Raw genomic sequence first — 19,146 nt, forward strand, 5'->3', positions numbered from 1 at the left:
GAGCAGCCAGAGGCAGGGCTGGCTCCCTTTGGTACTCCCCAGCCAGGCTCCCTTGAGAGGATGTGCTGCTTCTGTGTACATATAGATATTTGGAGGTTTATTTTTTTGTTAGAGATTTTTATTTTTAATGTTAACATTGTTGAGAGCCGCATTGAATAAAATTTGGAGAAGGGGAAAGACAAGTAGAGAAGGTCTGAATCTGGAGTATGTTGTGCTGTGCCCTGTTGATCTCAAAACCACAGGGAAATCACACCAGAAATGTTGGAGCTGGGGGAACCATGCCTTGGGAGCTTTGTCTGTGAGGGGCCATTTGTTGCACCATCATTTTTGGGAAATGTGTATCTCTGCTGAGGCTTTATTGCTCCTGGGTGATAGTTGAGTTGTTTTAATGAGGCTTTTTCTCCTAAGTGATTATCCCCATTCCCCTTCTCCCCACGTGTAGGGGGCCTGGGTGTCCCAAGAGTGAGGTGGGAAGAACAAAGTCCCTGGGAGAATGGTCAGAGTTGAGCTGGGGGTGTCACTGTGCTATTCCCAGCTGAAGGCCATCTCTGGCATCTTCATCTGCCTGTCCATGACCTCACACCTGAGAGGTGCTGCTCCATGAATCCACCTGAGTGTGCTTCAGGGGGTGCTGATGGAAGGCTGCTCTGGGGGTTCACTCAGAGAGTGGAGAAGCACTGGAGCAGATTGTCCAGGGAAGTTGTGGGTGCTCCATCCCTGGGAATGTTCAAGTTTGGACGGGGTGTGAGGCAGCCGTGCTCTATTGAAAGGTGTCCCTGCCCATGGCAGGGGGTGGCATGAGATGGGCTTTAAGGTCTCATCCAGCCATCATTCTGTGATTCTATGGACACTGCAGCGTCCCATCACCCTCCCTGCGCTGCTGACAGTGCCCTCTGCTCTCTCTGCAGGGCGGGCTGATTGCGCTGCTGCTGCTGCTGCTGGTGTTCATGGTGGCTCTGTACGCCCAGCGGCGCTGGCACAAGCGCCGCCGCATCCCGCAGAAGAGCGCCAGCACCGAGGCCACCCACGAGATCCACTACATCCCCTCGGTGCTGCTGGGGCCCCAGGCCCGTGAGAGCTTCCGCAACTCGCGCCTGCAGGCCCACAACTCCGTCATCGGGGTGCCCATCCGGGAGACCCCCATCCTGGACGACTACGAGGACGAGGAGGAGGAGGAGACCCCACGGAGGGCAGAGCCCAGCACCAGGGAGGATGAGTTTGGCAGCCAGGTGACAAGGACGCTGGAGAGCCTGGGCCGGGGCGGGGAGGAGAAACCTGACTACGAGAAGAAAGGTTTGTGGCGTTTCTGTGTCTCCTCTGCTGGGGAGCAGCGCGTTCCCCAGGGTATTTCAGCTAATGCACACTTGATTGCTTGCATTTCCAAAGTCTGTCTCCAGAAGCTGCTACACCCACCTCTGCTTATTGAAATGTTATTATGAGCCATTTAATATTGTTCACCTGCAATGCACAGTAAAATGCATTTGAATAAACAAAAGCAAAGCACATTAATGCTGTGAGTGACTCCAGCAGGAGCAAGGAGGGGATGTGCTGGCTTGCTTTGTGCAGGGAAGGGATCTCGGGGTGGTTCTGAACCTTCCTTTCCCTTCTTGTGTTTGCTTCCCAGACAGAATAAGCAGCCACAGTGTCAGGGATGGGGACAGAGCTCCATGGTGGAGGCAGGGGTAGCCTGGTGATGCAGTGTGTCTGGAAAGCAGCTCCCTTAGGAGCTGGGAAGAGGTGGCTGAAGTTTTGTTTCTTCCACCCTTAAAATGTTCGTTGCTCTTTCCCCTTTTAAACAAGGCTGTGAGGTTGGTGGTGGGTACTGCTGCCCAAGCAGATTTGGAGATGCTCAGGGGTCAATCTGCTGTCCTGGAGTGCTGCTCTGAGCATCCCTGTTGGTATCTCTTGGTGTGTGTCTGGCTGTTACCAGCCCACGGGGTTAAGAGATGTTTCTTCTACCCTCTGCTCAGTGGGAATGAACAAATGGAAGCCTTCATATATCGTAACCGAGCGACCTTCTTTCTTCTTTCATATTCTCTTCTTTGTTTTGCTTTTCTATAAATTATTTAGAGTTGTGTGAGTAGGGAAGACAGCAGTAACTGCATTTCAGTGCTCTTCAAAACAAAATAGCAAACAAGATCTAGAGCAGAATATTAAGCTATCCAAGGGCTCAGGAACCGGCAATAATGAATTTACATAGGCTGAACCCCCTGTCCCAAGCTGGAATCTGTCTGTAGGATACCTGGGCTGGGAGAGATGTTCCCAAAAGCTCCTGCCAGCTCTGCTTGTGATGCTGTCAGGCTTTGCGCCTTGGATCGAGGCAGGATTATGCCTTGCCCAGTCTGATCCTTCCAGACTGTGCCAGTTCACCATATGTTTCCTCCCAGATGGGCACTTTTCCCTCTTGGATAAGGCTCTGCTCAAGGAGCCAAGCTATGGTTTGTGCTTCTTACTCCTCTCTGCTGAAGTTGTTTAGAGCCTGGATTGCCCAGGATGAGGTGGCTGCAGTTCACATCTAGGGTTTTGAGGCTGCAGATATAAATACATGTGCTGTGGGCTTTCCACTCTGACCTGGTGGCACATGCAAGGGAAATGTGGAGATTCAGACATGCTGCTCCCAGGTGCCTGCACACGAGCAGCAGTCACAGCTGGATTCCTGTGGGCATGGGGCATGTGGGGTGGAGAAGCTGCAGCTGCTGTGAGCAGACACAAGGTACCTGGAGATCCCCAGGGACTGGAAGCCAGTTCTGCACAGGCATGGCTTTGCAGCTGGATTGAAGGTGGATGAATTAAGGCACACCCAGCTGCAGCATGGCTGCAGCACCACGATGAGATCAGCCTTTCCCTGGTGCCCGGCTGGCACTGCCAGGTTTCATTGTGGTCACTGGGGATGGGCGTGGAGCTGTGCCTCATCCCTGGGAATCCACCAGCTCCCATGGGAAAAGCTCTCCTCGCTGCTCCTGCTGTGCTGCCTTGTGATAAGACATCAGCTGGGACTTGTCAGCGGGCTCCAAACAGTATCATTGCAGGGGCTGTCAGCAGAGGCTCTTTCAAGTGTCACTTCCCAGCATTAATTACCAGGGATGGCAATTCCAATGGAGATGGAGCAGTTCTGTTCACCCTGCCTGTGCTGGGCACAGATTGATTTGCAGGTGCTGGGTTGTGCACTTCCCATCACTGGGGATTTGCCCACCCCATGCTTGCTGTCTGTTGGGTCAGTTTTTCTTTCCATGAGGAAGACTGTGGGGTTTTTTTATTCACCACTCCTGGATGTATCTGACCAGGGAATCAGGCAGGGAATTGCTCTGCTCCATCCAGTCCCTGCCCAGGAGGCTTGAGCAGCACAAATGTTTTGCAGATCATGGCTCAGTGAGCCAAACTTTCCTCCCCAGCTCAGGCAGCGATGTGGATGGGAGGGATGCTCCCAAGTGGTGCCAGAGCATCTGAAGTGAATCCCAGCACAAACAAAACACAGGAGTGATGTGCTGAATAATGACATCTAGCAACAAGCGTGTCTGAATGATAAAGTTAATGAAATTACAGGTTCTGACCTGATACCAGGCTCTGCTGTGGGGAGATAAACAGCAGGGCAAAGATGAGATGTTTATTTCTCCCTAGCTGCAGTTGTAATCTGGATGCGCTGTGCAGGGCCATTAACGTTATTACTGTTATGCAAAATCATTTTTGACTTGGGAAAAAAAAAGAAGGAGCTAAGAAAGAAAAATCACCCAACTGCCTAGAAAATGTAAAGCTGACAAAATTAGAATTGCAGCAGGAGCACAAGCTGACCTGGTGACATTGCACAGAGCCCAGATGAATTTAGACAGAAGAAAAATCCAAGGCAGTTTAGGAAGAAAAGCAAAAAAGTAGTATTTTTATTTTTTTTATTAATAATAAAATGAAATGGAGCAAAGCAGGAGGTGATAGCCAGGCTGCCCTAATTATCCAGAAGGATCCCTTGAGCTGGGATGGAGACGGGGCTACCCTGTCTCCTCGTGGGTTTGGGTTCTCTCTGGCAATTGGAAGGTCTCTAGGGTTTTGTGGTCAGTGGGTGTGCAAGGTGCCAAGTGGGGCCTGCTGGTGTGGGGTGCAGGGTCTTTTCTGGGGAGACCCTCCCTGTCTGAACTCGGTCCTGGTGTGTAGATGGGTTCAGTGATTATGGGAATTTGGGTAGATTTGTGCTGGTGGCATCACTTCCTCCCTGCCTCTGTCCTCACCTCACTGTGGAGTTTCCACTCCATGACCCTGATGAGTTCTGCTCTCCTGCTTTTCCCAAGCAGATGGCCTCAAGCTCCATCCCCCCTTTGGGAATTCCTCACTTGCTTTTCTCTTTTAACACACACAGCTCTGATCCTCACTGACACAGCTTCATCCTGCAGCAGCAGGAGCCCTTTGCTTCTGTCCATCAAGTCCTGTTTGAGGGACTTTGGGTCTCAGTCCATCACAGGTGGCACTGCTGCATCCCTGTCTGGGGATACAGTGATGGAGTTGGAAAACAAAGGTAAAGTCCACCAACCTCAGTATGGGATTACCCACAAATTCCTCAGAAAGATTTTGCCAAACCAAATCTCCTAAGGATCAGCGAGAAATAGAACTTCTGCCTGGTGAAAACTGAGGAAAAATCAGACTTGAAAATCGACTATCTGCAATTCCACTCCCGTAACAAAGGACCCATCTTTATTTCTGTTTCTTTCATGTTTGAAAAAAGAACATTTCAAGCAGGCTTTTGTGCTGGCTTCACAGGCTCTGCAGTCTGGGTTTGGCCTCCAAGTCTAGACAGGAGACAGGACTTATTACTGATGGTTCCAATGATTAATACCATGGGCATATCAAAGGTGTGGTTGTGCACTCATCTTGAATTCCTCTCCTGGACTTACTTCTCCCCTGCTGTGTTGGCTCAGGTAAACCTCTGAAGTTTCTCTTACTTAATCTGTGGATTCTTTTCTCAGTAGTGGTAGTGAGATGCTTTTGAGCATTCCTGAAAGATGGCCTGGATCCTAGAGTGCACCTGGAGATGTGGATCCAGCTCCACTCTGCCACTGGCTGCTCTGGTAACCCTGGTCACGTTATTTAATGGTCCAGTCCTCATCTGGGGCTTGGAGAGGGAGCCAAGCCAGGCAGCAGGCAGGGCAGCAGAAGGAAATATTGACAACTGCTGATGCCAGGGCTTGTGGTTCCCCCAGCCTCCCAGCCAAGCTGCCCTGGGTGGTGCAGTCCAGGAGAACTGCGGGAGAAGGGAATTGGGCAGGGCAGACAAACGGCTTTGAGATAACAGCAAAAAAAAGCAGGGGAAGGATCCTGGTGATGACAAGAGAAAGCTTCCTGTGCCCCCCACTGGCACTGGAGTAGCTGTTCTGGTAGTCACACCTCAGTACTGTTTTTCATCCCAGTGAAGACAGCTCCTGCAAGAGGTAAGGCAGTGCTCTGGCTGGAGGGCAGGATGCTGGGGCTGTGGAAAGGGACATTTTGGGAGCTGAGCTGTGCAAGGGGAGGGCAGGTAGTTAAGCTGTTCCCTAGAGCTGCCATTCATTGCAAATACCTGAGCTCTGCAGTGTCTTGGAGATGAGATTTAGAGATGGGTGTGAGCTGGGGGATCTCACAATGGACAGGTGATGGAGAAGGGACACATTGGAGAAGGGACAGCAAGCAGGCAACAGGAGCTACACATCTGGCCTGATAATGGTGACCCTGAGGAGACAGCCTTGTTATAAACGAGGCTCGAGACTTTTTGGTGTAATTAAAGCCTAACCTGTTTATTAATACTGAGCTGCAGCCGAAGGGAGACACAGCCTAGTCCCGTGTGCTCTACGCTACAGACCAGGACAGTAACAACGTATCCAAACAAACTCCCGAACAAAAAGCCCAACAGAAAAAGCCCCCTCCTAAGCTGTAACACCCTGCTTTATACCCTCCCTTAGGCTTGGATTGGTCCGTTTTGGATCCGTCCCAGGATTGGCTGCTTTCTTGGGCTCTGATTGGTCCATAGCCACATTCAACCTGGTCCAATCATTTTCCCAGGGCGTCGAATGATTGGTGGATGTTTCTTCCAATCCTTACTCGCGCTGCTGATGACATCATGTTCTTGAATGTTCCATTCCATGTCCCCATAAGCTCTCTTGTATCTGTTACCAATCCCCCACTCTATCCGCCCGACCCCAATCCAGTATCAACCCTGAACATTCCAACATACTTAACAATCTTCTTAACAACTTTACCACATAATTAAACATGGTTAACTTTTATCATGATATTAATTAACTCTTTAACGATAACAACTTTAATTAACCTCCCAAGTTCAATGAAAAGATCCCTTATAACAGCCTGGTGTCCCTGAGGGGACACTGGTGCCTGGCTGGGCTCATGGCTGTGCCAAGATGTGCCATCCCTGGTGCCCATGCTGGAGCTGGGAGCCTCTGAGTGCCGCGGTTCCACCCTGGGTCCCAGCATCAACCAGGGGCTCTCTGAGCCTTTAATAAATAAAGCTATGGCTTAACGTTTGCTGGGGCTGGAGGCTAAAATGGGACACTGCGTCAGGCCAGATCTGATGTGGCTTGGAGCTCTTCTTTCCAGTGACCTGATGGGATCATGACCCTCTTTGTACATGATCAGCTTTTCCCAGCTCTAATCCCAGCCAGCTCCTTCCGTAATTTATAGGGACCTTTGAAAATGTATATTCTCACAGCCTGACAGTGAAAAGTGTTTTTTTTTTGCAGTCCTCTAGTCCTGTCTGAAAAAAAACAGCTTCAACTTTCAGCTTTGAAGAAAAAATAAAAAAAAAAGGTGGGGGCTCGACACAGTTGGAATTGGTTCCTAATTCAGGGCAGCACTTCCAGACATGCTTAGGTAGTGTCTCTAGTTAACAGAGACATTTAAGATGTTTTCAATTCCAGCAGGTTTAATTGTAACTGAATGGAATGCATTAATGAAGGCAACGAGGGCCCCAGCTCCAGAGCTGACACCAGATGTGCCATTGGGTCTTTGGTTCTGTGGTGATGCCAGCTCAGGCTTCATTGTGGATTTGAAAATGTCCTGACCTGCCAGGGAAAAGCTGTGCTTTGCAGAGATAAACAGTCATAATTAATATATTAATATATTAACTGCTTTTGGAGATCTCAAGGGAGAGGTGCCAGGCTGGAGTTTCTGGGTTGTCCTCCCCACTGTGGGGGGAGGGAATGGTGGTGCTGTGGGACACGATCCCCCTCCCTTACACCCCAAGAAAGTGGATCAAAGCAGCATCATGGATGTGTGGGAGCACGCTCAGGTGATCTCTCCCACAAGAGCCATATCCAACATACTCCTGCTTCTGAGAATGGCTCAGAAGGGACAGAAAAGCTCCTGGGGTTTGGGGGTTTCCTCTGGTCCTGCATCCCCCAGCTCCTGCCTTTAGGGCCCATGCTTAATGACTAATTAAGGTTTAAACACCTAGGGTGTGCCAGGGCTCTTCCTGGCCCATGGCAACTGTTGCTGTGGAGAAGAGGCTGGTGGGGTGGGCTTCTGGTAAGTTTGATTGTTTTCCTCCCCTCTCTTTGCTACAACTTGCTCATTAATTTTGTGAGACAGAGGAAGGAAGAAACAGTTGGGAAAGCAGCTTTGAATAGTGCCATAGGGACTGGAACAGGAACAGGGTGGTTTATTATGCCAGCATTTTGCTGAGCATCCTGAAGAGACGCTGGATTTGTGAAGTCCTGCTGCTTTGCAGGGCCAGGGCTTGGACTGGCCTCACCCTGACATTCCACAACATCCCAAGTTGAAGAAATACCCTTGGTTTCCCCCTCTTCCAGCCACAGCTGGGTGACTTCTGGTTCCTCAAGGCAGCAGCAGCTCTTGAATGAGGATTTTTGTGGAGTTTTGTGGGGCTGCAGATGCCCAGTGGGGATGTCACGGCAGTTTCATGTGCAGTAGTCCTGATTCCCCAGGTGTCCATAGTGTTTTCCATCCAGGCGAAATCACAAGCTCACAGAAGATAAGCTGTGAAGTGTTGGCTGTCCAAGGAAAATAAGCCATCAGGAACTATATTTATATAAATGCCAGGCACACATTGTTCATCACTTTGTGCATCACTATGAATGTTTGATAAAGCAACTACATTATTTAAAAGTGTAGCTGGGCTGTGGGACAGTTGTTGACCAGGAATAGCTTCAAGATGACTTTCTCTTTTTTCTCTTTTTTTCTTTTTTTTTTTCTTCCCCTGATGGAAAATTTAAAAAAATAATATGATGGTTGTTTACTTGCCTTGGGGGATCTCAGGTGTCCTTGCCTCTCGTGAGTTTCTTGGCTGGGTTGCATCTTGTGTGTAGTGCAGAGGACCTGGGACAGCTTCAGCTCTGAGCAGGGCTGTCACAGAATCCTGGAATGCTTTGGGTTGAAAGGAACCTAAAAGACCATCATGGTCCTTTCCACTATACCAGGTTGCTCCAGGTTCCATCCAACCTGGCTGATGGTGCTTCCAGGGTATCAGCATGGAGTGAAAACCTGTCACTGGTTTCTGAAGTCAGACTGATCAGAAGTGGATGTGGGATAAAGGATAACAATCCCACGGGGTTCCCTATTTCTGCTGGAAGTATACAGATGCTGGTGAGGACTCAGCCCTTGGGATGTGGGGCTCAGAGCTGAGGCTGCTCTGGATCCTGTCACCTGAGCAAGTGGTGGGTTTGCCTTAGACCACAGTACTCAGCCCTTTTTCTCCTTGGCTTCTGGTGGCATTGTGGCTCCACCAGTCGACATGTGGACATTTTTCCCCATAATTCCATCCCAGACTGGTAGGTTTTATGGGGAAGGGAGCAGGGAGGGCAGCTGCAGCACCAATTCTTTGTTCTGTTTACGTGTCCTCTTGCCATGAGTTGTGTTTTACCTGGCTACGGCACCGAGACGGTTTTGTCAGCTGGCTCCTAAGGAAGATGGATTGAGGCTGGGCACCTGTGCTGATACTGGGTCTGCAGGCACCTTCCAGCCCCATTTATCATTAGGCACTGACCTCCCTGAAGGACCAGTGGGAGAGGAAACTTATTAACAAGGTGCTTCAAATCAATCCTTTCTGACGGCCCCCCTGAGTTACGGCGTTTGCTGTGACTCTCCCACTGGGTCCTGTGGCAGTGCTCAGCCTCACTGCTTTACCTGTGTGGCTTGGAATGGCTTTAGGTTTGATATCCTGGGTTTTCTGGGTGTTCCCAGGTCTTCTCCTGAGCCAACAAACCAGCTATCAGCTCATTCGTTCCTGCCTGCTGCCTCCACCCATGTGCTGCCCAGTGCGGGAGGTTGTTGGTCCTTTTGGTGCTGCTTTTGGAGCTGAAGCTCCTGTCCACATTGAGAGATTTTGGTAGTTTGTCCTTCTCCTCTGGGCTGGCATTGCTCCCTCATTCATCCTGGCACGTGGCACAGCATTGTCAGTGCTGTGAAAAATGTCACCTTGTCTGCTGGGCAGAGGAAATGCATTTTCTAACTAAAAAGTTCCTTTTGCACCATGCTGCTGAGCACAGAGTTGGGTAGTGGTGGAGACTGGAGAGGGGCCACTGTGCCACATTTCCCACCCGTTGTGGCCAGCTGTGGCTGCTTCTGGAGCCCTGTCCTGCAACACCCACCCTTTGGGGTGCTGGCACATGCTCATACTCCCTTGACAGATGCCAAGGTACTGCTGCCTCCAGCTTTGTCCCCCAGCAGTGGCTCCTCAGACAGATGGGGATGGGAGTTTTTCCTGTTCTCAGTGAGTCCCTGCCCTGGCTGGCTCCATGGGGCAGTGTCTCCTCTGGCTCTGCAGAGCTGCAGGAGCTGTGTGGTGGAGAGAGGGAGCTGGAGGTCAGCACTGAGCTCTCCGGAAGTGTCTCTCCTCCACGCAACATTAGCTCGGGCTGTTCCATGTGCACATTAGCACCAAATCAGGAAGTTTCCTCCAGAGTGTTCTTATTTAACTTTTCAATTATTTGATAACTTGAGGAGCATTAGCTGATACTGAGGGTCTGCCCATCTTCCCTCATCCTCTCTGCTTGTTGCCTAAGCCAAAAAGTTATGATGTCTCATAAAAAACCCTAAGTTAAGGGTTTGATTAGAGCCGAGGAAATGGGAAATTGAGTTTCTGTTGGACTGGATGTCCTCAGTGCTGGGACAGCACCCCACTGCCAGAGGTTCTTCCTTGCAGGATAAAGAAATAAATGCCCTGTACATGTCAGGGGAGGGGTGTGCTAGAAAGTCTTTGCCCCATGGAAGAGCTGAGGGTTTCCTGGCCAGAAATAGCTCCTGCTGAGGAGCAGCTGGAGCAGCCCCAGGGGTACAGGAACCCATCAGCTTTTGGGAGCTGATCTCCAGGCATAGGCATGAGGCAGAGATGGGACTGTTGGACCGCAGCTCTTCAGCATTTGATCTTTCCTAATAAGTTTATAATTACATTGCATTATCTTAATTACCAACAGGAGAAGTGGGGGGAGCGTGGGGAGGGAAAGGAGGGAGCTGGAGAGGCAGGGAAGGTGCAGGGTGAGAGTAACTCCCAGCCTCCATCCGTGGGGCCGCGGCTGCAGTCGGAGTTGGAAATTATGCCATTAATACAATGCTTATTCATTTCCCATCGTAAAAAAAATGGAAGCGCGTTCCGAATGAAATTAACATTCCGTGACATTTTCCGGTAAACGGTGAGTTTGCACACATGAGTGGAGGCAATTAGCTGGGAAGCGACTGAGCGCCGTGACTGGAGAGAGGATGAAGGGTCAGGGCAGCCGGTGCTGGGTGGGTGCTGCCCTGGGCTCCAGCTCTGCCCATCCCTTCCCAGTGGGATGGGGATCCTGCCAGTTCCTGCCCACCCAGCTGCAGTGAGCATGGGAGCTGCAGATGTTCTCTCCTGCTCTCTGCAGATGGGGGGAAATGGCAACGTTTGGCAATAGAGGCAAAAAGCAAAGAGTGGGTGCACGTCCAGAAGGGTTTTGGGATGCCCTGTCCCCACTGCAGGATGCTATTCTCCATCCCCCTCCCACTGCACACCAGCCTTTCCTGGCATCCCCTTTCCCGTCACGCTCCTAAAGCTTTATTAGAACCCAATGGAGAATTTTTCCCAGATTTGTTAAACTGCTGAAAACTTCTGATCCTATCAGGACTTCTTTTTCCGTGCCTCGTACCAGATAAGGGCTGTGCTGGCTCTGAGCCCGGAGCTGAGGGTGGTGGAGAATGGGGTAGGGAAGCAGTCATCTCATGAATATATGAAGGAGGAAAGTACATTTGTTCAGTTTCCTTCAAAGGAGACATCTTGAAATAAAACTTTATCTCTTCTTCTGCTTCCCTTCCCCTCCAATTTGCAATTGAAATCAGACTTTTGCGTATAAAGATCTATTTTTATAGTGACAGATTTATTAATGTATATAATAATCTATTAATGTATTAATAACTGTGTATTAATAGCTATGTATTTATAGTTGTGCTAAAAAAGTGTATACAGCCTCTATTTTAAAACTCAACAAAAAGGGCCAGGAGAGAGAAGAAAGAAAAAGTTGACATGGAATACAAGGCTGTTTTCAAAATGCTCCTGGGTTCCTCTCTCCCTCTGTTGCTGTGTGTGGGAACCCCACTCTGTAAAAGAGCTTTTTGGAGATCCTTCTTCATCCTTGCATTTGATGTTTTTCATATATATCTGTATATAGAGAGAGAGATATACATTTAAATCAGAGTACAGATATGGAGATATATTTATGTATTTAAATAAAACAGGTATTTATGTCCTGAGTTGGTTGTGGAATGCAACCAGCAGCTTCCCTGTGTTTCTTGGACACAAGTGGCTACATGTGGCACCTGTCATGGACTGCTGGAGATCAGGGGACAAAGGGGGGACAGGCTCTCCTCGAGAGAGGTTTGGTGCCTGGAGAAACACATGGAGAGGTGAATTCCCAGTGTTTCTCCTGCCTTTGCCATATTCCCCGTGCTCTGTGGCAGGATGTCGCTCTCCAGATGTGTTTCCTCTGAGTACGTGCGGAGCTGTTGTACAAATCTCTCCCACTGTCATCACATCAGCATCAGTGTAATTACCTAATTTTATGCTACTAAAGCTCTGTGCTTTGTGGAGCTCGGTACCTTCAGGGTGGCACTGTTGAAAATCAGTCCACATCCCAGTCTCAGAACAAACACCGTTAGTTATTTCATGCTTCAAAAAGCAACAAACACCCATTATTTAGAGCTGGTGAGAAATCATGGTTTCCACCATGTGGAAAACTTCCAGTATTGTGAAATTTATGCTTGTTCCAAAATAGGATTGGAAAGTCAATTTCTTGAAATACTTTGTTGAACAGAAATTTCTAAAATATTGATCCAGAAACATCAAAATGAGCTTGCTGAATATCATGGGGTTGATTTGGAGGAAACAATTATAATATTATTAAAGTGGCACATTCCTGGTGTTCCCGTGGCATGTTAGGGATGTGATGATGTATTAGACCTTTAGAGCCCATGTCAGTGGTTCCCAGGAGAGTCCCCTGCCCTGTGCCTACAAAAAGCAGAGTATTTGAAAAATACTGGAAGCAGTCAGTGAAAGGGGAGTCTTTAAGAAGTGTCTGAAGTGAGGGGGCTGCATACTTCATGTGACCATGCAGGTCAGGAGGTAAAAACCCCACTGACCTTGGCTTCTAATTGTGCCCAAGCTTTTCCCATTTAATCCTTGATTGAGTTTGTCTTGTTGCAAAATGCTCAGTCGAGCAGCTCTTGAGATGCTCTGGAGTTATTCCTCTCCCTGAAACTCTGGGAGCATTGTGGCCACTGTTAATATTGAGGGATCGATAACTTGCCTTCTGACAGCCAGAAATCAAAGAGAGGAATGGGAAAACCAGATGCTTAAAAAAATGTATTTTATAAAAATGTGTTTTAGTCCATAGCTAGCGGGGGAAGCTCTGATAGAAGCTGCTGCAGCTGTGGGAGCGCAGGTGTTGTGTGAGGACAGCACGGATGTTGTGGCTCCAGCAAAAGAACCTGTAAGCCAGGCACCAAAGACTTTGAGGCTCAGGGAAGCTGGCACCTTTGCAGACCTTAAACCTCACTGTTCTGTTTTAATAAGATGAAAATCTCAAGGACTATCCAGCTCTCCCACCACCCAATGGCACCACGAGGTTTGAGCCTGGTTTGGGGAGGAGCTGCTCCACTGGGGTTCTCAAGGCCATGGCTGAAGACTAAAACACCTCAGCAAATCTGAGAGTTTTTTCCCAAGATCTGTGGGGTATTTCCATCACTGTCTGGCTTTGCTGGCTGGGAACAGGTTGCATAGTCAGAGGAGCTTTGTGGTGCCTTGAGAAAGTCTTGGAATAGCGGCGACAACACCCAAGTGCATCTGAAGGGGGCTCACAAATAGTTAATCTCTCAAACAGGGTTTGTGGGTGGTTGCACTGATCTAAGCCTGGGACTCTGAGGTGGGGAATCCCTCCTGGGATGGTGAGATCCTACGTGTGGCATGTCCCCAGAACAGCCCCCTGTACCCGTCCTGTGGAGGGTGCAGCTCTCCTGGCTGTGCTGGAATGAGTGCTGCTGCTTCCCATCCCCATTGCAATGTATTTTTACCCAAACATTGCTCATATTGTTCAGCTGATGACTACTTTTTGTTGTTGTTGTTGTTGTTGTTATAATTTTTAAGCCAAACAACATATTTTCCCACTGCAAATTGTGCCAGCAGAAAGGAAGGAGGAGAGAACGGCTCTGGGTAGGAATTGTTTTGTGGGAGACGTGCAAAGGAATAGGGGAGCCATAAGGAGGGAGAGCAAATCGCTTTTCAGATAGAATATGGGGGTGGACAGGAGGGAGGTGTTCGTCAGGAATGTGTGCTGTGCTTTGCAAAGGTAGGGTGACCTTCAGCTGTGTCCTTAAAGTGCTGCTGGAGAGGGAATCTGATTTTGTGGGGGCGGGAGAGCCTCGTGATTCCCCTGCTCCAGCCTGCTCCCGCAGGAGATGGAGATCATAGCCTTGCGCCAAACCTCGGGGTGGATCTCACCACCTCTGCCAGGCTGGAGGATCTCTCAGCACAGTGATGAAGATGTGAGCTCAGCAGCCCGGGTGGATTTATCCTGGGAACTGGGGAGGGGAGAGAAGGCGTTTGGCGAGCTCTGCTCGAGGGGAGGACAGTCCTGTCGCCTCTGAAATGTGTCGTGTTGGGCCAGCGCTGGGAGGAGCTGCTGCCTGGGCACTGCTGACAGGGCTGTGTCGTGCTGGGAGCAGTGTGTGGGTGCTGTGGAGGTGCCAGGAGCTGCTGGCTGAGCCCCTGCCTGGCACAGGCAGCCCAGGGGGGATTGCAGGGCTGTGTGGAATAGAGTAGCTCAGTTGGAAGTGATCCACAAGGATCATCTAATCCAACTGCCTGACCAGTTCAGGGCTGGCCTGTAGTTAAAGCAAATTATTAAGGCCACTGTCTACCCCACAACAGTGCTTCTTCCCATCCTTTTCTGACCAGTTAGAACCTCCAGGAGCTGCTGTGGGGCAGCCCAGGGGGCAGTTTGGTTTGCAGTGGACTGTCTCTCTCGTGGCTGTGATGAACATCCCCACGAGTGCTGTCTCATTCCGTTATGGTGCAGTGGTCTCTCCTCTCTCCCTTTTGGCACTGCTGGCAGTGCATGAAGGGTTCTCCCTTCATCCCTCACCCCTCATGCTCACACAGTTGAAGCTGTGCTGTCTTTCATTTGTCACTGAGGTTTTTTTCTATGCTGCCCACCCATGCCAAACTCAGCCTGCTGAGATCTTGTCAACAAGGGTCTTTTCTCATTTCTCATTTTCCCTACTTTCCTTTTTTTTTTTCCTTTCTCGCTCCGCTTCCCTTTCCTTTTTTTTTTTTCTTTTTTCTTTTTGTCTTTTCTTCCCCTGCTTTACTTTTCTCCCTCCTTCTTCCCTTTCCCATTTCCTTTCTCCAAAGCCCTGAGCTCAGGGGCACAGAGAAGCCAACGATGCGCTGGCACACCTGAGCTGTGCAGAGCAGTGAGATTCACCAGCTCTTTGCTCCCAGTTCCTGCAGTATTTGTAGCATCATCCCAAACAGCCGGTGGCTGAGGGACCCCCCCATCCTCCCCACTCCCCCTCCCCTGGTGTTTGCTCCATTGACAGGTGTGGGAGCAGCGTGGTGGCCAGATGGGTACAATCACCACGGTGCCATCAGCCAAGCAGGGGCCATGAGACTGCTGTGACCTCTCTGCTCGCTGAAGGCATGGTCCCCTCCTCCTCCTCCTCCTCCTCCTCCTCCTCCTTCTCCCTCCGTGCTCTCCTCCTGGCCTCTTTTTGGTAAATAAGCCTCAGCCATGCAAGCCACTCCAGAGCTCCCTGCTCCACCTCCTCAGGTCCTGGATCACACAGCCCCAAGGCCTGGGTAACTCTCCATCTGTTCAGGGGAGGCCCTGCCACACACTCTCCTGGGCAAGGGAGCTGTGGGCTCGGGCTTTCCCCTGTGAACACGGCAGCAGGAGCCTGAGCCACCCTGGTGCTGCCTCAGCCTCCTTCCCTGGCACCTTGTGTGCTGTGGGGATGGGACTGGATGCTCTTTGGAGACCTTTCCCTGCCCTGGATATATTTTTTCCTCATGTGATGGTGCCTGCTGGGGCATCTGACACTGCAGGATTCAGCTGTGCCTGCTGTAAACGTCAGGGGCTTTGGGGAGCTCTGACTTTGATCTGTGGTTCCTGGGGGAGCCTGGTACTGGAAAATTCAGATGTAACAGAGCTGGTCCCTTAGTTCCCTCTCTTTCTGGAGCTTTCCTGCAATGGTTCCCACTGTTGGCACTTAACTCAGGCAGGGGGTTTGATCCTTGTTTCTCCACTGCCTGGGGTGGCTGGCTGGATGCTCTCCCTCTGTCTCCCAGTACGGCAGCACTGGGTTGAGGGATCCTCTCCCGAGCCCTCCTGATCTGCTCTCTGGTTCTCCCTCTCCCAACAGCCCTGGCAGAGTTCAGAACCATCTCTGCAGCACACAGGGGTAGGAAAGCACCCTGGGGAGGCTGAGGACATCCCTCATCACCTGTGGGATTTAGGGAGAAGGAAGGGAACCTGTCCCATGGCACTGGGTGCTGAGAGCTCTCTGCTCCCTGCAGCTGGCTGGATGTTGGACAGTCTGCTTCCGGCTCTGTGTTTAGGTGAAATCCTTGCCTAGAATACAATGCCTCATCCTGCATGTCCAGCTTCTGTTCCAACTGAACTCTGAATTCCCTGCACGACACTGGGAAGGGAATTGGTGTCTGTGGTGCAGAGCAGTTCTGCACCCTGAGCTTGCCAGGTGCCTGAGGAGCATCGTGCACATCTGATGTCGCTGGATCCAGGAGAGGTGATGGGCTGATACATCAGCCCATAACTCCTGGCAGGCTGGGAGCTCCAGGGTGCTCACTTATGCCTTCTTCAAGTGGGACATGTGGTGACTCTAGGACCTGGGATCCCTCCCTGCCATCTCCAGGGTGGAGCTTCAGAGGGGACTTTGGAACTGGAAATGGAGACAGGACAGAGTTGTATCCTGCTAATGAGTTTATTTAAGGAGCTGACAGAGGCCAAAGCATTGCTGAACCTGGGAGACCTCTGTGTCCTGCAGGACAGGCCTTTTGACCCCAAATTTCATTTTTGCTTTTTGTGAGTAGTTTCATGATTTCCTGTTACTGCCCATTGTGCAGCTGGGTAGAGAGCTGCATTGGAAGTTCTGGGGGAATTTTTTGGCATTACTGAGTTGAGGATGTGTGAGAAGAAGGAGAGGAGTTGCTTAAATATCAGCATGATGAAGCACATGCCCTGGGGCATTGCAGGAAGTTGTTTCCTGACCCCAGATGCTGCATTCCAGCACATGGGTGCAGCCTCTGGGAGCCCCCAAGGAATCCTGCTGCAACTCAGAGCATTCCTGGACCAGCTGCACTTCGCCTGACTGCCACCCCAGCCTTCCCATCATTCCATAATCCCAAACTTGCCTGTTGGAGAGTTCCTGCTGCCCTAAAACACTGCCAAGGTTGGGGTACAATACTGAATTTGTGTAAACCCAAACCCAGCTGAGTGCACCCTGTATGATTTGAACCTTTCAGGCTGTAACTTGGGTAAGGGCGTGACACTTCCAAGTGCACATGAGGGAGAGGCAAGGTGTAATCCAAAATGCTGGAAAGCAGCATGGAAAATGCAATTTCTGTAAGCTCACAATCTTCTAGTATGAGTGGCTTTGGTAAGATCTGAAAAGTGCCAGATGGATCCCCGTGGGTGAAGTCCGAGGGTCCTGGCAGAGCTCCTGCCCCAGGACTGGACTCTGGCTTACACATGGAAAGGTTTTCATGGGCAGGGGCACACGGTGGCCCAGCTGTTTTCTAACCACAGCCCCTCTGCTGGTGTTGCAGCTCCCGAGGTGACACAGGAGACGGTGGAGTCCCTGATGCAGAAGTTCAAGGAGAGTTTCCGCACCAACACTCCCATTGAGATCGGGCAGCTGCAGCCCGCGCTGCGCAGCACCTCCGTGGGCAGACGGAAACGCCGCAGCCGCCCCCGAGGTACGTGGCCACTGGAACTTTCTTTACTGCTTGATTGATGTACTTTTCAAAATGGATTTCTTGTCTCTTCTGAGCTAGTCTCCTTTGGGATACCCCCTCACGGGGAGTTTCTCTTAGTTCTGTTTCAGAAAGGGTTCTCCAAAGGCTGGTTAGATTCTTGTTTCTCGTGTTTATTAGGATGTTATCAAAAGGCTTGGCAGGTCTTCCCCAGACTTTTTGCTCAAGTTCAATCCACCATTGCATGGCTCACTTTGCCTTGAAAAGCACAAAATGGCCCGAAACAATTAACCATATTAACATTGACCCAATTAACAATAGACACATAAATTATTTTACTTAATGACTCAATGACCTATCACCTGTGTGCTGCACTGCGTCATTCTCTATCCAATCACTTACTACTACTCAAAAACCTCCAGAAGAAGATGAAGGAAAAGAGACAACACCTTAAATCCTCCATATTGTCTTCTGTTTTCTAAACTAGTTTAACCTATAATTTTTTCACCCAGTGACTTAAGAAAACTAATTTACACACCCACACTTTTAGCTTTTCTATCTAACTCTAACAGTTGTTTTCATGTAACACCATGAAAACATGCCCATAAATTTCATGTTATATGAAATTCAGTGTTGTGACTATTGTGCATCTTGGGTGCAGCCTCTGGGAGGTTTTGACTGCCCAAGGTGCATCTCTTGAAGGCCTATAATAAATATTTACTTTTATTGTCTTAATCTTGTCTAGCCTCTGCTCTAGGGAGCCCCTCCAAGGCACCAGCCGTGGCCAGAGGAGCTTGGCTGGGGAGGAAGGTGGGAGCCTCCTCACCCTCGTTGCTGAGCGTGGGGACACCAGAGCTCCTCTGTGGTGGGGTGAGAGAGGGACAAACCCCACACAGCATCCTCTGGGTGGGCTGGTGCAGGTGTCTGTGAGGTGTCACATCGTGTCCCCTCCAAGGGATTCTGCTGCAAGCCAAGAGTCCCTGTCGGCTGCCCCAGCTAAAACACAGTGAAACAGAGTTTCTTGTCAAGTTTTAGTTTCAGGAAGGGGTGAAATTCATTTTGGTTGTCACTCACATCATTGGGACATCTCTTCTTTCTGCTTTTCCAGTGCTTAGATGCTTTAGGAGCTGCGCAGAGAGTGGGAGCACAACACTGATGTACCTAAAGGCTGTATCACACAAAAGGCTGTGCCAAGGGTTTGGGTCCAGATTTCCATCTCTAGAGGAGGAGGAAATGTCTGATCCCTTCAGGGATGATGGGGATGAAGGTGTTCTGGCCATGATCTGCCCAGTGCACTGGGAGCGTTTGTGTCAGCTCTGGGAGCTGGGGAGGAAATCCTTTTCTTTCTGTTTACTGTTGGTTTTGTTTTTCTTTTATTTATGAGTCTGAAATGTGATCTTTTATTCCTGATACATTTTTCTGCGATACAGGCCTGGAGAGGGCTTTTTTTTTATTATAGCTCTGCCCATAAATTATTTACTTAGTGTGAGGCAAATGTTCTGACTCTTTAACTGGTTTAAATTATTTGGTTTGTTTTCTAGTAGTTATTCAAATATATGTCTCTGGATTTTAGAGTGGGTGTGGGTGCTCTGGGGTCCACGGGGACTGTCTGGGAAAGTTTCCCTGATTCCCTGCTCCAGGCTCATCATTTTTTGGTGTGTTTTTATTCCATTTTTGAATTGCCTGAAGGTAAGAGGCTTTTTGGTCACTAA

At 49.8% G+C, this 19,146-nt stretch overlaps 1 protein-coding gene across 1 annotated transcript in view; it reads left to right on the forward strand.

Annotated features, from left to right (window-relative positions):
* Positions 1 to 19,146, forward strand: part of ASTN2 (astrotactin 2) — a 304,458-nt gene that overhangs the window by 73,556 nt on the left and 211,756 nt on the right. Inside the window, exons 3-4 of the mRNA XM_005527196.3 lie at positions 909 to 1,293; positions 17,288 to 17,437. Of these exons, the coding sequence (XP_005527253.1) occupies positions 909 to 1,293; positions 17,288 to 17,437 (535 nt within the window). The remainder of the gene's footprint in view (positions 1 to 908; positions 1,294 to 17,287; positions 17,438 to 19,146) is intronic.

The sequence above is a fragment of the Pseudopodoces humilis genome, chromosome 22 (assembly GCF_049639895.1).
Source record: "Pseudopodoces humilis isolate 2021_Gansu_Grassland_sample_001 chromosome 22, ASM4963989v1, whole genome shotgun sequence".
NCBI lineage: Eukaryota > Metazoa > Chordata > Aves > Passeriformes > Paridae > Pseudopodoces > Pseudopodoces humilis.